The sequence below is a fragment of the Fusarium musae genome, chromosome 10 (genome assembly GCF_019915245.1).
Source record: "Fusarium musae strain F31 chromosome 10, whole genome shotgun sequence".
NCBI classification, from domain to species: domain Eukaryota; kingdom Fungi; phylum Ascomycota; class Sordariomycetes; order Hypocreales; family Nectriaceae; genus Fusarium; species Fusarium musae.
The window spans coordinates 1,873,050-1,889,792 of NC_058396.1; the positions used below are offsets into that span (position 1 = coordinate 1,873,050).

Sequence of the window (16,743 nt, forward strand, 5' to 3'; positions counted from 1 at the left end):
ATTGTGATATCGAGATGGCGAGTGGTCCGCCCTACAACGGTTACCAGGTGCCACCTGGCCCGGGAATGCCTTACCAGGCTGCCCCACCACCAACGCAGCAGTACTCGCAATCCCCTCACTCTCAACAATACTCTTCACCTCCAACTCATCAATATGTTCCCAGCCAGCAACCGAATTATCAGTCGCCTCACCCAGGCAACGAGCAGCAGGCCTACCAAAGCCCGCAGCCGCCTCCTGCCCAGTATGCGCAGTCACCACAAGGCGTGTCTCAGCAGTACGCGCCGGCAAAACAGCACAATTATCAGTCCCCTCCTCTGCCAAGCCACTACCAGGTGAACCAGCCCGCGCAATCACCTCAGGTCCAGCATGCCCAATCGCCACAGGGTCAATATCCCCAGCAGCAGACGCCCACGTACGGTGTCGCAGCCCCACCAACACCTGCCCAGCACCAGCAACAGTACCAGCAACAGGCAGCTCAATTCGCGACTCGACCCTCTGCTCAAGCCCAGCTACAGTCAACCGCTCAATCTCTTTTCAAGTCTGGAAAAGGTATTCTGGGAAATCTCGCCAGCAACATCAAGTCAAAGTACCCCGCTTCCTCACCTTCCGGTCCTCCCGCAAGTTCTGGGACTTCGTACACTGGTGAAGCACCGAAGCCGACGTACAATCCAGCGCAGCATCCTACGCAAACGCCTTTGAGCCCGACAAACTCATTTCCTCAAGGCTATGGCCAAACTCAGCCTCAGCATGCATATGCCAATCAGGTGCCGCCGACACCGCAGCAGAGCGTCCCGCCCACTGCTCCAGGCTACCATCCGACTCAGCACCAAGCAGCGCCTGCGACATCCCTAGGTCAGCAACCCAGCGCGCCTGGTCAACCGCCTTACCTAAGCTGGCAAGAGCGTTTAGAGGCTGCTCAGCATCCCAGTGCGAACTTTCAACAATCGCCGCACGTGGATGTTCACGCAGGGGCACAGGGCGTGGTACCTCAGCCTCAGCCGCAAGTTCAATCACCATCAAGTGCTTCACCATATCCACAGCCCGTTTTACACCATCAGCAGTCGAATCCGTACCAACCTACGACAGTACAGCCTGCACATCAATATGTTCCACAAGGAGCGGGCTCTGCCGCCTCACCTGGGTACGGCCAGAACCCTCCGCAAGCGCTTTCACCGCATCAACAGCACCAGAGTGCTCCTCCTCAGCTCCAACAACAGGCATCATGGCCGCAACAGGGAAGTGTGAGTACTTCGTACAACCCAGCACTGCCATCACCTCCTCCTCCGCCGCAGACAGCTCCCCAATCTGGTCCCCCAGTTGGTCCTCCCAATCATGGCTCTCCTGCTCTCCAGCAACAGCTACAGTACCAACAGCATGCTGGTGCGACCAATCCTCAAGACCCAACAGCGACCCAGCAAGCTGCTCACGAGTCGCCGTACCAAGCTACTCCAGCTAGTGCTACGCACAACCCGCATCATGTCCTTCTGCCCCAGCAGCTTTCTCAGAGTCCCCCTCCCCAAGGATACCCGCAACAACAGGTATCGACTCCTTACAACCCAGTGGCCGCTTCGGGAATGTCGCCCGCCGCGCATGCCGTGCCTGTCCCAATAGCTCAGAGTGTTCCCATGAGCCAACCGCAGGGCTCTCCTGCAACGCAGTCACCTCACAAGCAACACCAGAGCCCACCAGCGGCAGCAACTCAGCATGAGCAAGCGCCTTTTCAGGGTGTTTCTGGACCCCAGGGACAGTATTACACCCCACAACAGACGCAAGTTCCTCAGACTGGAGGTGTCCCCGGCAGTGTCCAGCCGATTGCTCCCCCAAATCAGACTCACAGCTACCCGCCTCCACCACCTTTGCAGCAACCGCAGCACGATGTACACTCTGTCGCTACCCCGGCATCAAGCCAGTACCAGCCGTACAGTCCACCGGTCGACCAACAGGCGCCACCGGCAACGTACCCGCAGCATCCTGAAGTCGCAGCTACGAGCTCTTCAGCATCTCAGCCGTATACGTCGCCTCCTCATCTGCCGCACCCAGCTGGTGTGATCAACCATGGACAAGTGCCTGCAAATGCCCCGCCCAAAGTTTCAGGTCAGCAGTTCCAACCGTACCAGCCTGCTCCCGAGATGCCAAACTCTCAGCTCCCACCGGCGAATGCGAATAACGTACCCCCCCAACCCGCTGCTTATGGCTACCAAGAAGATCCTGTCGCTTCTCTCTCTGCCCAAATGAACAATCTGAACGTCCTGAATAGTGGTCACCCTCCAACGGTACCCAATAATAACCCGACCGCACGTCAGGATGGGCCTCGGGGACCGCCCCCCTGTCAAGCTACAGGCATGTCCAGCGACATTCTCCCATACTGCCCGGAAGACAGATCCGTAAGCTACTCGCTTGATTGGTATCGCTTCATTGCTGTGCCCCAGTATCTCATTTGCACAAGGTGCTATACCGACTATGTTCAGAGGACTCATCTCGCGGGCCACTTCGAGAGGTACCATTCGCCTGAGGGCACAGAATCGAAGTGCGGCTTCTGGTCTCCTCGCGCGAGAGAGGTGCTTTGGCCACAGGCCCTTCAGACGAACGACGTCAGGCCTCTACAGGTATGGATGGAGAAGAGCCTGACTCTGAAGCCCTGTAAGGGTAGGGTATGGACAACCGCTGCCGACGAGATCAAGTGGTGGGGTATGGTCAACAACGAGATCGATGGATTCATTTCGTGCGATGCCTGCTACGAGGATAACGTTGTCGGCACGCCCTTCGAGTCTCGGTTCCAACCTTACCGTCAACAAGCACAAGACGAAAAGTGGATGTGTGATTTATGTATACCTTACATCGCCAAAACAGCAGTCAAAATGGCAAAGCAAAATCACTGGAATGGCTTTGTCGAAGCCGCGAAAGCGCGCGTTCATCTTCCTGTGTGCGAAGGTAGAGATGAGGAGTCTAATAACGGACATTGGATGCTGCCGCGACGCAGGATCAAGGACCTGACCATCTGTGAGGCATGTTATCTGGATAAACTCGCCTTGACGCCATTTGGCAACGAGTTTGAACGTCACATACGTGCAGAAGGCTTTGACGCCTTCGTCGAGTCAATTGGCCAGAGATGGAAGTGTAAGCTCACTGATACCGCAGTAAACATGAGTATCGCGCTCGAAGCAGCCATTTATCGTCGAGACTTTGACGTGTTCTGGAACGCTGCCAATGCCATCGTGGGTCTTGTCCCATGCACTATTCACGGCATCGTGCGTGGCAATTGGTGGACTGTCGCGGGAGGGTGTGACGACTTCGATGTTTGTGAGGCTTGCTATAAGGGAGTCGTCGAGACGTCTGGTCTCGAAAAGTTCTTCGAGCCTGCCCAGCGCGATCAGACTGTCGACATCGTTTGTAACTTTTGTCCAGGTTCTCCTCGATGGGGCTCGTTTATCACCAAGTTCGCCGAAGCTCTTGACAAAGGTGTCTTCAGTCACTACTCCGACTACGTCAGGAAATGGGCTGGAGTGCCGACATGTCCAGGGATCAAGAACAGAGGGAAGAGTAAATGGTGGGGTCACCCAGAAGCTCTGGCCTGCCAGGACTGTTGGTTGAACTTTGTGGCCGATACGCCCTTGGGAGATTCCGTTCCTGTAAAGGGCGTTTACGATGAACGTACCTTGATCTGTCAGCTATGGTCTCCAAGAATGCGCAACATGTGGCTCGCAGCTTGTGCCGCCGGACCTCCTGGATCACCCGAGTCGCAAAAGGCTCTTGACGAGTTCAAAGCATTCGGATCGAGGCGTGTGCAAGTGTACAACGCGACAGTACCTCACATTGAGATGATACAGCAGATGCAGATGATGAAGCAAATGCAGGCTATGCAGCAGGGACAACTGAGCTTGATGTACCAGGGTATGAATGGTATGGCAGCTATTAGCGGTACTACGGATGGGTACTTGCATGGCAATAGTTCTGTCGGATACTACGAGACTGAGCATGGGGTCACGGCGGCGAATATGATGAATAACATGCATGCTGGGATGGCGGATGCAAATAAGATGAGTGATTGGCAAACGATAATGCAGTTGCAAGCCACTTGGATGGAGGTTGAGTAGTCTAGTTCTTTGAAGTGGGAAACTGTACCTCAAGATTAGTTTATACGATCATGAAACCCAGTCTTGTCCTATTCTGCTCTCTTCTCTCTTAATAATCGCGTGTTGGTATCTAAAGTCCATGTCATCGCTGACGAGACTCTACCCCATGATGCTTGATGTAGTTCCTAACTTCGCCAACTTCTTTTCTTTCTTTTCACACCTCTATACTCTGAACACCAAAAAGACACTCTTTATTCATGCTCTGACAGGCAAGCCCACCTGCAGATATCCAACTCCCCCCTCCATCGTGTCCGCCGGCGCAATCAACTTCTTCAGAAGAGCAATCGCTTCATTTCCACCGCGACCATCAGAAGTCCTCTCATCCTCCCAGTACTGATACAGCTGCCACCACCAGCAATGCGTGACCCCATCAAGGCCCTTATACCCAGCTACTCCATCTAACCCAACACGCTTCGCCCATGGCTTGTCGACGATGTAGTGCAGGCAGACGACTTCCTCGTCACGCCAAATGTTAGGATGCCAATACCGCATCGTCTTGATAGCGTTGTATTGCCATCCAAGCGCATACCACTTATTCTCAAAGAAGAATGCCAAAAAGTCCTGATCTGGAAACATGAATGATGACAGCAGCGGCGTTGTGTTAAATACGTGCAACATCCTGTCCCAGAGTCCCTCCGAAGGATGAAAGATGAACATTCCACCATTGAGAAGCTTGTGTGGTGAAGGTGACGTCTCAGCAGGCTGCAGAGGCTCCTCAAGGGCTGTGGGATGTTGAAGCGGCGTGTAAGCACAATTCTCGGCTCTCCAATCCTCAGGCGCCCAAGAGTCGGAATCGAGATTACAAACACAAACATGATTCGCCGCAATCCAATCATCAGGCAAATGCGTCTCGACCTTGAACACAACATCCATGTTATCCAGAACCGCCATATCAGCGTCAAGGTAGCAAACAGCATCATACTCAAACAACTCAAAAACACGAAGTTTCGTCCACGTATCCGCAAACCGCTCAGCGATAAGCGTCATCTTCACACCTTCCGGCGGAAGAAGATGCTCGCACTCGCGCAGAATCATGTTACATTTTGGCGCCTCAAGCTCAAGAACGCGCTTGGCATCTTTGGGGAGGTTGGGCGTGTAGAGCACGACGAGAGGGTAGATTGAGGCGTTGCGCTGGAGGGTGTAGGCGAGGATGATGACGCCGGGGAGGTAGGAGTCGCGGGTGATGAGGGTTGCATAGGCGTTGTGCCTGGCTGCTCTGTCTGCCATTTTTGTCGTGTTGCAGATTTTGACTGTGACTGCGTGATAAGAGATGAGGGTGAGTGGTCGTTGGCTGGATGAATAGGGTGGGAGAAAGAGGGGTTGGGGTGAGATTCGTGCACGTCATGACTCTAAATATGTGAAGTCATTATTTAGTATTATTTTATCCCTTACATTATTCACGCCTGCTTGTGGTCTGTGTGCAACAGTGTATGAGCTGTATGAAAAAGCAAATACGGACTGAATGCTATGCTACAGATAGAGTGTCGGTGAGGCTTTGTGCCACGACGTTGGTCCCGAGTTCAAGACATGAGATTATCGAGATTGTACCTGAAGTGAATCTGAGTCAATGACGCGTATAAACCTTGATCTATGAGAGGCTAAAAGCTCGTTTATCCAAGATCTACAAACCAAGAGATGAGCCAGATCTCAATATCTAAAGTTCAGGTTAAGATTCGGTGTAACATCCATCTCATCACATCCTTGCACTGCAACCCAATACCTGAAACTACACACCAATCTTCATCACAAAGCAAGTTTCACTGCGTTCAATAATTATCCACCGCCTGCACAATTGCACCCGCGGCGCCCTCGTCCAAATCATCCAGCGCCTTCATATCCTTGTCATCCAGATCAAACCCAAAAACATCAGCGTTAGCTTTGATGCGCTCGGGCGTATCGCTCTTTGGAAGGGGGACCCAGTTCTTCTGGAGACAGTATCGAATCAATACTTGGCTAGGCGTGACGTTGTGCTTGGATGCGATGCTTTTGAGCGTCTTGTCATCGGCTTTTTGGTTGCGAACGAGAGGAGCATAAGCTTCTACCACGATGTTGTTCTTTTCGCAGTATTCCACGGCGTCTCTCTGGTGTGCCCACGGATGCAGCTGATGTACCTGTTAGTATTTATGATGCGACGTTATTTGACCACATACCTCGATCTGATTGACATGGGGAGGCCAGACTTTGGCGAATTGCTTCAGCTCTTCAATATGTTTGGTACCAAAATTGCTCACGCCAATGCTCTTAGCCTTTCCATCCTCATACAGCCTCTCCAAGGCCTGCCACATCTCCTTTCTCTTTGCAGAGCCACTATTAGGGCTATGAATGAGAAAAAGGTCGACATAACCGCTTTCAGGATCAAGCTTCTCAATACTCTCAATGCATTTTGCGTAGCTTCCGTCAACAGAACCAGCAGCCTCAAGGATCTTGGTGGTCAAGAAAACGTCCTTCCGATCGACGTTGGACTTTTGAACAGCCTGTCCGACTTCTTTTTCGTTGGCGTAGTACTGTGCTGTGTCGATGTGACGATATCCAGCTTCGAGTGCAGTGAGGCATGATTTGGTGCAGACTTCGGGTGGGGATAAATACACACCAAATCCGAGCTGGGGAATTTGGACCGAATTCGCTAGAGGCAGGGTGTCAGATTGTGAGCGCTCCATCATAAAATAGATAAACAAAATCTATATTCAATTAGACAAAGTTTGGTGTTTTTGGACGAGAGGGGTAGATTGTGTTTTGCTGCTGTGTAACTTGTGCGGAGCGCGTAGAGATCCAGTCATAACTCGTCAGTTGAGTCGATGACGTTGTCAATATGCACTCCTCTTTTTTATGCCGTCTCGTAAACCACTATAGTCAATGATGCCATGAGTGAAATAAATTATATGCTAAGGAGAGTGATTCTGCCTATAATTACATATCTCAATTTTATTGCGCTCGTAGCCTGCCGTACCCTGCAGTAGGTAGATCTCGTGCACGTGGGTCAATGTTGACTCGGATTGAAGTGAATAATTTGATGGATGTTGTGCAAGTTTGTTCTGCCTGACCCTTCACTCCGGAGAACGAGCACTGCATCCTGAAATTGACAGTGCAAGTACTATGTTACAGAACTCTATCACGCAATCACACTCGTTTCCACCTTCATTCCTATTCTATCAGGCCTCTGCAGCCCCTGCTTCTCCCAACTATCCATCGCTCGCTCAAATAGCACCGCCTGCTCATCCTTGGCCGGCATAGGATTTCCCTTTCCCCTTCTCAATCGACTCTCCATAGTCTCAGTAAGCCTGGCCTCCACATCTATATCATTTGATACGTCTTGTTCGAAGATGTAGGATCGGATCTCGCAGTTCTTCCATCCCGTCCCAGGATTCAACCATGAGTCCTCCCAATCATCGGTGAAATAGTGCAAGAAGCCGCCGTGTGTCACGAGAGCAACTTGGGGATCTGCATTGCCTTGCTCGATCAGTTCTCGGATCTTCTGCCGGATGAAGATGCGGGCGTCGCGAGCGCGAGCTGCTATAGCGGTGCTTTCTGGGCTGTAGCGAGTCCCTAAAGCTTTCACGTTCCATCCGTCCTTGACGCGAGAGAGGTCGACAGGCCAGTGGTTCTCGGTTACAACTTTGCGAAGGACTGATGGATCCGTTCCGACATCGCACGGGTCATCCGAGGTTTCTTGCGCGTCAGGGAGGGCAATGATCGCAGGGTGACACTTGCTGCTACCTTGGAGCACTGGCTGGAACACTAGACAGGCAGATTGAAGTGTGCGGAAAAGAGGAGAGGCAAGGACCAGAGATATCTTTGACTGGTCCGAGAAGGCGGCCTCTCTCAATGCCATGTTCTGCTCTTCGCCTAAAGGAGTCAGGCGAGGGTCAGGAAGAGTGTAGCATCCTGCACCGACGTTATGGAAGCCCTGCCCATGGCGGATGCAATGTATCACTGGTGGCATAATGAATGAGAGGTGAAGACGGGGAAAGGACGTATTTGGATGAGTGCAGTCGTTGACAAGGTCGCAGTCCACAAGACGTAGAATATATGCCGGCCTTGAGACGGCGAGAAATACATCTTGGACAGTTCTGCTGAATAATGCTAGATTTCTAATCAAATATCTTGATACTGGCAAATGTTGTATCAACACAAGTTGGTAATTAGCCCGTCCCTGTTCCATATCATCGATGAAGCTCAAAGCAATCAGACGCTGGTAGATCGTCCGGGGCTAACCCGACCTGGGAAGCCAAGGCTCCTGTCGTGCATTAGCGTCGTATCCACTGCCGCCTTGCCGGTAAAACCTTAGATATCGCAGGGACTCAGATCGCAACAAAGTGGTTTTCAGCTTCATTAATTCAGAATGGTGAAAGCTGATAGGCTGTCAGGATACCTGACTGGTTCTGGTTTTCCTAGTTGTTAGTAAGGGAACACAGATAAGTGGTAAGAATGTAGATACGACGCCACTTGTTGAGACAGTTGCGAAAAACATGCACAATTCAAGCATGTGTCAGTATCTGGCTAACACTTCCAATCCTTGGGAGCCATCTTACCCAATTTCCGTGGTCCGCCGATTCACCCACCACGTTTTTATACATTATGGTGACAAATGCGTAATGGTTTTGCCAGAAGAAGTTTTACTAGATCCGTTGCCCTCATCTCCTTCATAGCCCTTTCACTGCTCGTACACATCTCTTCCCACCCAGAGGCCAGCATTTGATCGACAAGTACAATGGCACAATCATCGACACCTCCATCGCCACTTCATCAGGCTCCTAGCCATTCCTCCACAGCGCCGACTGTCCTGTCAAGAGAATGTAACCCCAGGGCTCTAGCTCAGGGTGTTGATCTTCCACCTGACGATGACGCTGCGCCAGACACTGCCGCATCGTCATCCGTCGTCGATGAGTCCCTCCAAGCACGTATCGAACGTCTCGGCCGCGAGCGCCCTCCGATTTTTACAACCCGTTGGAGCGAGATAATCTTCATCTTCAGCATCTCCATGTCCCAATTCCTGACAGAGTACTTCGTTTCGGGATTCACCGTTATCCTTCCAACACTCATCAGAGAGCTCGATATCCCTCAAGCAGCCAGCGTTTGGCCAGCGACTGCTTTCTCCCTCGTCATCGCTAGCACCTTGCTCGTCTTTGGACGTCTGGGCGACATGTGGGGAGGATATCCCGTCTTCATGTGGGGTCTAGCCTGGCTTCTTATCTGGAGTGTAATAGCCGGGTTCAGCATAAATCCACTGATGCTCGACCTGTGCCGTGCGTTGCAAGGGCTTGGAGCTGCTGCTTTCTTGCCTACTGGAGTCATGCTTATGGGCTCCTTGTATCGTCCTGGGCCACGAAAGAATCTCGTCTTTGCAGTATATGGTACTTCAGCTGTATTTGGCTTTTTCGGTGGCATTCTCATGGCAGGCATTTTTGGCCAGTTTACCCGCTGGGGCTTTTACTTCTGGATCGGCGCCATCCTGACGGCAATTACGCTGCTGACTTCGATCTTGTCCATTCCGCGGCCTCATTCCGAAGACCAGACCCCAAACAAAGTCGCCATGGACTACCTTGGCGCCATCACGATCGTCTCTGGCCTCACCCTAGTCGTGTTTTCCATATTGCAATCAGCACATGCCCCTTCAGGTTGGAGAACACCATATATTCCAATCTGTTTCGGATTTGGTGTCTTGTCTCTTCTTACTGCAGTCTACGTCGAAACGCGCGTCGTTACTCATCCTCTCCTGCCAGCTTCGATCTTCACTACTCCGTGCATGAGCCCTCTCCTCTTAGCCCTCTTCCTGCTCTACGGCACCTGGGGCATCTTTTCTGTATATGGAACACTCTACTTCCAGAACATCATGTCCGCCAGTCCGCTGCAGGTCGTAGCCTGGTATGTGCCTCTCGGCGTTGCAGGCCTTCTTTTCAGCATCATAGAGGGCTTTATCTTGCACTTGGTCCCAGGACGCGTGTTATTGATCATTTCTGGCCTGGGTGCAGTAGGGTCACAGCTTCTGATAGCCCTGATTCCGCCCGGGGGGAGCTATTGGGCATGGGTGTTTCCTGCGGTCATTTTCAGCACTATCGGAATCGATTTGTCCACGATCTTGATGACGGTCTTCGTGACGACGACCTTTCCCACAGCACAGCAGGGACTGGCCGGTAGTGTCATTAACTCTGTGCTGCAGCTAGGTGTAGCCTTTGTCCTTGCTTTGACGGATATCATCCAATCAGCAACGGTAGACGAGGAAGGGTTGGCGAGGAGCTATAAGAACACGTTCTGGTTTGGAGTAGGTGCTGCCGTTGTGAGCTTGTTGATATTGGCCATCTGGGGTAAGGTACCTAAAGCCAGTAGTGATTTGACCGCGGATGAAAGGGCTGAACTCATGGAAGCGGCAATTGCCGAGCAGCGAAGAAACCAAGACAGCAACGGCAGTACTCTGAGAGATACATGACGCAACATGTACAATTCTACTCACATCGTCAAACGTTAGCCTGTAGAATCCTCGTTGGAGGGCTGGAACTCTTTAGCCGGCATAGAAGAACATCCGGCATACAATCATGCAATCAACCAGTCGGTGCCTAGGCTCTTCAGCCTTTCGATCCAATTCCAGTTGTCTTCCCGTTCGTAGAATTCGTCGTCTCTGCTCGTCAAGGCAATCCCATTCTTACTCCCGCACCATAATGTCCTCAATACCTTGAGAGCTTCTCTGGTGAGCCCCCAAGGCTCGATCTTCCAGAGCTCTTGGAATCTTCTCTCTACCCAGGCACGATTCGTGAGGTCACGCGTCTCTAAGCCAGCAATGAACGCAGGCCACGCTGTTGCTGTGAATAATGCATCTCCAGGGTGCAAATGTGAAAGGTGAGTGATGATTTCGGCCGCTAGAACCTGCAGATCATCTGGCAACATCGTACTAGGCCATAGAGCAAGAATGATGCGTGAAAGATAGACACATACAGCTGTCCGGTGTGCGCATGCAACCATGGTCCGATGGAGAAGGTCATCGGCGGGCGACCGTGGCTGTAAATTGGTGGCCCAGGCAGCTGGGTCGAATGACTTGGCAGCGTAAAAGAGCTCAAGCGCGTCGTGCTGTCCTGGGTTGGTCGAAGTATCATGGAACATGTAAACGTCGGTGATGTCCAATATTCGAGCCCCTGCCTGTATTAACGGAAGAAGAGCTGCCGGAAATGATGAGCAATGGTTCCCTTCCGCATCCTGAAGCAGCGACATGGTAGTCATTGATAGCTTGCCACCGTGCGGTAGATAAGAATTCGCGAATGATGACCCAAGATGATCATACCTAGTTCATGTAAGGTCAAGAACAATCAACAACTGAACAGGGCTACTTACACCAAGCAATTTGACACTAACCAGCTGCGAAGAGGACTGAAAGGGGTCCCATTCCCTGAGTCAGATGCTATGAGCTTCTCAATAATCATTCTCGCACCGTTGATGTGGAATTTCCAGCTGCCTCGCCCGGAGTCAATGAGCTCAAATCCGATGAGTAGGAATACCACTGCCAGAATGGCATCGACATTGGCTGAAGCCATGTTTCCGATAGCGGAGTTCAGTAGACAAAGTGCCTGCTGCTTGGCCCTGAGCGCGTCATGAAAGGCCTCTGGGTAAGATGTCGCGTGGCCAATCGATAAAGAGTCCACTACGTCTCTGCTGTTCTGAGGCGATGCCGTCGTTGCAAAGATGCTTGACGCGCTTGGTCGAAATTGAGAGGCGTTTGACATATGCAAAGCCGAACTGGCGATGATGGCTTGCAACAACATGGGCTGATGGTACGCCATTGGAATCAGCTGGCGGAATGGGTTATGCTTTGAGTTATCAGAGAACAAAGTCCTTGCAGACATCACTTGCAACTTTCACCAGAGACCATTAGTAAGAAGACAAGCCAAGAGGATGGAAGCAACCTACAATAAGCCAGATATCTCCTCGATCTGCAGTCTAAATCTTGCACAAGTGGGTCTGTAAGAGAATAAGGAGGATTCGACTCGGAACTTGTGAATGCGGGTGGCGTTGTAGACAAGGCACGAGCGAGCGGCGCTTGTAGAGTGCCGGTCGTATGTCCATTCTGAATCTTGCTCATATCATCGGATGTAACACCAACCAGTTTCCCACGACTTGCCATACCCTTCTCCCATCGCAACAGGACGCCATAGCCCAGGCAGCTTTGACCCCTGCTCGTGCATTTCAGACATTGCGGAATGGATCGGTCACATTTCAAGCGGCCGCGCCTACAATTGTGGCATGATCCTGGCCTTGCGCCCATATCTTGGCTGAGTGGGAGAAGGGTAGTGCACAGAATAGTGCTACGTAGTCGTTGTACGCTGCGCTGTGACGAAATGGGGCGCCACTGAACCGTCAATACCTAGATAAGATAAGGTAGCGAGAGATAAGATAGGTACCTAAGTACCTATGACGCGTTGACTCATGTGGGCCGATGGCTTGGACAACCAGAGTTGCCATAAGTCAAACGTCTTGAAGACGTGGTTAATTATACATCGCCAGTGATTCACTTTACCAGTCCCAAACGTGTCTTTTGTTCGAGTGCCATGAAATGGCGGATGCGAATTATTTTACTTGTACGCTGGGCGAAGCTGCGAGATTGAAGCGAGAGGACGACAATGCCGAAACATGGACAACAGTGGTGGAATTGATAGATGACCAGGCTGAGAGAATTCCTGATGCACCGGCTTTGGGTTTCGCGACATTTACACATTTGAAGTCTACCCAAGGTAAGCGTCAACCTTGATGGCAAATGCGTGGCTAATATGGGTAGTCTTCCGTCATCTCCTCACATTTCGACACCTCTCAGACACATCAAAGCATGCCGCAGCGATACTTTCAACTCATTTGCCAAAGGAACCCAAGTCCCTGAAAATAGGCGTTCTATCGTCTAGTAGCACCGAGTTTGTCTTGACATGGCTCGGTTTGATGCGCTTGGGCTATACTGTTTTGCTTCTTGCGTAAGTCACCGGCCTCAAGGGATACGCAAGTCTGACCATATTGCAGGCCTCAATTGGCGCCACCCGCTGTTCAGCATCTTTGTGAGACTCTAGACATTAGACATGTTTTCGTTGATGACATCTACGAATACAGAGCGCGCGGGCTCTCCGACGACATTGAGATCATCAAAATACCTTCATATAAAGATGATTCACCAACAGATAGCTTGGAGCAGACCCCCGGTGTTTCGGAAACAGCGTACATATGTCACACTTCGGGAACTTCATCAGGACTACCGAAGCCTATCCCCCAAACGCAGTTCGGAGTGATGGGAGCTCTGTACAGTTTTCCCGGAAAGAACAAGCCTGCGACATTTTCCACTACTCCCCTCTATCATGGTGGATTCCCAGATTGCCTAAGGGCGTGGACAAGCGGTGCTTCGATATGGTTCTTCTCCGAAGGACAGGCTCCCATCACAGGCGCCAATATTATGAGAGCCATCGAGTTTGCACGCTCGCACAGTCCAATACCCGTCAAATACTTCTCATCAGTCCCGTATGTGCTTCAGATGCTGTCAGAAGAGTATGGGGGCATCGAAGTTCTTCAGACAATGGACCTGGTTGGTGTCGGCGGCGCTGCTCTCCCGCCAGCCATAGGCGACAAGCTCGTAGACGAAGGCGTGAATCTCCTCTCGCGCATGGGGAGTGCAGAATGTGGGTTTCTGATGTCTTCACATAGGGGCTATGCCAAAGACAAGGACTGGCAATTCCTCCGGGCCATTAATGATCCAAAGCTTATCGAATTCGAACCTCGCGAGAATGGACTCTCGGAGCTTGTTGTGAAGCCTGACTGGCCTTTCTTGATCAAAACAAATCGCGAAGATGGATCATATGCGACTTCTGATCTGTTTGAACCACACTCATCAATCCCCAATGCGTGGCGGTATCACAGCAGAGCCGATGCACAGATCACTCTTGCTAACGGAAAGAAGTTTGATCCTTCGCCTATTGAAGGAAGCATACTTGCTTCTAGCAAACTACTACAGGACGTTCTCATCTTTGGCAGTGGAAGAGACTATGCCGGAGCACTTCTCTTCCCTTCCTCGAGCGACCTCAGTGCAGATGAAGTGATCGGATCAGTCTGGCCGCATATCGACAAGTTGAACGCGGACAGTCAAACCCATACTCGAATCAACAAAACGATGCTGTTAGTAGTCCCTGTCAAAGAGGGTGTGAAACCGCTGGAGAAGAGTAGCAAGGGGACTATCCTTCGCCGGCAAGCTGAAGAGAAGTACTCGGATGAAATTGAAGGGGCTTACAGCAACACTTCATCTTCGACGAAAATCCCTCAAGAGGGGCTTCAAAAGGCGGTTCAAGATTGCTTTGAGCAAGTCCTCGGCCAGCATGTTGAGCCGGATCAAGACTTGTATCGCCAGGGCGTGGACTCCATCGCTTGTATACAAATCCGAAAGCTACTTGAACAGACTTGTCTATCGTCCGAGGATGGTCGGCTTCCTCTGAATGTCATCTACGATCAAGGCACCGTCAACTCGCTCGTTGAGTATTTGGAACGAGCAAATTCAGGCGATTCAGGCGACTACGAGCTGAACGCTGACCTCGATGAGTCAGAACTCAACCTCATGCAAGCTCTCGCTGAGAAGTACAGCAATTTTGATCCAGCCTCGCATGATACCAGCAGTATCATTGGGGCAGGGGCATCCTCTTTTGCGAGTGGTGGCAGAACCCAAGCACAGCAAAATCGCGAAGCATTAGATGAAAAGAAAGGGCTAGCCCAGATGGCTATGAAGATCGTTCAAGACCCCAATGATCGCCCCACGCGCGTGGTACTCACCGGCGCGACGGGGTTCCTCGGGGCACATATACTTCATCTTCTTCGGGATGACCCAAAAGTTGACAGGATCTACTGTCTGCTCCGAGCTGACGGTCCATTTGCAGCTCAGAAACGGATATCTGAAGCCCTCTTCCAACGATTTCTACCACCTCTAGAACCACGTCAGGATAAAGTCGTCTGTCTTCCGTGCGATTTAACGCAGAGTGATCTTGGACTTTCTGGACAACAGCTTCGGGAGATTTCGGCGACTGCTACGAAGATAATTCACTCAGCCTGGGCGGTCAACTTTAGTCTTCGACTCAACTCATTCGAAGATCAGATTTTGAGTACAAAAAACTTGATCAATATCGCTATAGAGACTGATGCGCAATTCATCTTTGTCAGCTCCATTGCGGCAGTGAGTGACTCTACTTCTCGACCGATTGCTGAAAAGCTCTCCCAGGACCCTAGAGAAGCTTCACTACTTGGCTACTCACGCTCCAAGTGGGTAGCCGAACAGATCTGCGATGCGGTGAACAAGAAACATGAGTCTCCTCTGGCCTCGATCGTTCGGGTCGGTCAACTTTGTAGTAATGAAGCTGGAGTCTGGAATACCACCGAGGCGTATCCGCTACTGCTCTCAACATCCAAGATTATAGGATGTCTGCCTGATCTTCCAAATGAAGTGCTCAACTGGCTTCCCGTCGAGCAAGCTGCCCAAGCTGTTGTCGAAATTGCATCCACCACCTCCAATGGCTCGGGGACGCCTGTCTACCATGTCTTGAACCCACATACCACGCCAACGTGGAAAGAAATGCTGGACTGGTTAGCTACCAGTAACGAGAGCCCTGGGTTTGAGATCGTCTCATCATCGGAGTGGCTTGAGCGCTTGGAGAAGGCGTTGAGCGACGACAGCGCCAATCATCCGTCACAGGCTCTTCTAGGTCTGTGGAAGGGGTCATATGCCAAGGATAAGGAGAATGGAGGTGCAAGTGAGGGTCATGAGAGTTCTTTATTCGATGTTGCTCAGACACAGAAGGTCTCTGCTTCAATACGGGACGTTAAGCCACTGACTCGTGAGCGGCTGATCAAGACTTGGAAGTGGGTGAACGAGAATATCAAGGGCTGAGCGCTCTTTGGTAATTTTGGATGCAGATAGTAGAACAGAATATCAGCGATAGCCAAGTTATATACCATGTCCCAAGATCATAATGCAGGTTGCCTATTCATCAAGAAGTATGCAAATCTGACTTTGGTGCGAAGTGCCAAAAAGAAACCAGTCCAAGGTCCACTACTCTGACACTAAACTCGCTCAAACAATTTTGTCACTCTGGAGAGATGCCTTAGCCGTCGTCCGCAAAGTGGACCGTCGGCGAGTTATCTAACTTGTGATTTGTCACATTACTTGCTCACGACGCTTGGTCAATCACGGCGTTGGAAAGTCTCCGACGAAGATATTACAACCCACGACACGCTCAAACACTTCGAACTTCCAACTAATTTCTTTTCAAAATCTCGCCGATATATATCTCTCCGCGATGACACTATCTTCCGTCACCAAGTCGAGCATTCCGAGCCCCGCTCGGCGGTCAGCCTGCGAAGCCTGTAGTGCGTCATCCCTTCTCCATCTGTCCTGGTAATGAAGCCTAACAGGTCTAGGGCAACGGAAGTCAAGATGTGATGGCGAAAAACCTTCATGTCAAAGATGCTCTAGCCTTGGCCTTGATTGTCACTACTCTGTCAAGAGACAAATGGGCAGACCTGCAAAACGTCGGCAAGCTTTGATGGCAGCACTCCCTACTCCAGCAGTTCAAGACGATACGCCCTTCCTGTCCCTCTTATCACCTCAGTCAAC

At 51.2% G+C, this 16,743-nt stretch overlaps 7 protein-coding genes across 7 annotated transcripts; 3 read left to right on the forward strand and 4 right to left on the reverse strand.

Annotated features, from left to right (window-relative positions):
- Positions 1-14: 14 nt before the first annotated feature.
- On the forward strand, positions 15-4,094 carry J7337_012797 (uncharacterized protein; the record flags this gene model as incomplete). The annotated part of the gene is made up of 1 exon (XM_044830299.1): positions 15-4,094. The coding sequence occupies one exon, from the start codon at positions 15-17 to the stop codon at positions 4,092-4,094; it is 4,080 nt and encodes a 1,359-aa protein (XP_044675215.1).
- A 234-nt stretch (positions 4,095-4,328) lies between these two features.
- On the reverse strand, positions 4,329-5,360 carry J7337_012798 (uncharacterized protein; the record flags this gene model as incomplete). The annotated part of the gene is made up of 1 exon (XM_044830300.1): positions 4,329-5,360. The coding sequence occupies one exon, from the start codon at positions 5,358-5,360 to the stop codon at positions 4,329-4,331; it is 1,032 nt and encodes a 343-aa protein (XP_044675216.1).
- Positions 5,361-5,899: 539 nt separating this feature from the next.
- Positions 5,900-6,790, reverse strand: J7337_012799 (uncharacterized protein; the record flags this gene model as incomplete). Its single annotated transcript, XM_044830301.1, has 2 exons — positions 5,900-6,235; positions 6,284-6,790. 2 exons carry the CDS (start codon positions 6,788-6,790, stop codon positions 5,900-5,902), a joined length of 843 nt encoding a protein of 280 aa, XP_044675217.1.
- Positions 6,791-7,242: 452 nt separating this feature from the next.
- J7337_012800 (uncharacterized protein) lies at positions 7,243-8,073 on the reverse strand (the record flags this gene model as incomplete). Its single annotated transcript, XM_044830302.1, has 1 exon — positions 7,243-8,073. The coding sequence occupies one exon, from the start codon at positions 8,071-8,073 to the stop codon at positions 7,243-7,245; it is 831 nt and encodes a 276-aa protein (XP_044675218.1).
- A 768-nt stretch (positions 8,074-8,841) lies between these two features.
- On the forward strand, positions 8,842-10,557 carry J7337_012801 (uncharacterized protein; the record flags this gene model as incomplete). The annotated part of the gene is made up of 1 exon (XM_044830303.1): positions 8,842-10,557. One exon carries the CDS (start codon positions 8,842-8,844, stop codon positions 10,555-10,557), a length of 1,716 nt encoding a protein of 571 aa, XP_044675219.1.
- Positions 10,558-10,661: 104 nt separating this feature from the next.
- Positions 10,662-11,653, reverse strand: J7337_012802 (uncharacterized protein; the record flags this gene model as incomplete). The annotated part of the gene is made up of 2 exons (XM_044830304.1): positions 10,662-11,403; positions 11,454-11,653. 2 exons carry the CDS (start codon positions 11,651-11,653, stop codon positions 10,662-10,664), a joined length of 942 nt encoding a protein of 313 aa, XP_044675220.1.
- A 1,016-nt stretch (positions 11,654-12,669) lies between these two features.
- Positions 12,670-16,017, forward strand: J7337_012803 (putative NRPS-like protein biosynthetic cluster; the record flags this gene model as incomplete). The annotated part of the gene is made up of 3 exons (XM_044830305.1): positions 12,670-12,847; positions 12,928-13,078; positions 13,125-16,017. 3 exons carry the CDS (start codon positions 12,670-12,672, stop codon positions 16,015-16,017), a joined length of 3,222 nt encoding a protein of 1,073 aa, XP_044675221.1.
- Between the last annotated feature and the right edge of the window lie 726 nt (positions 16,018-16,743).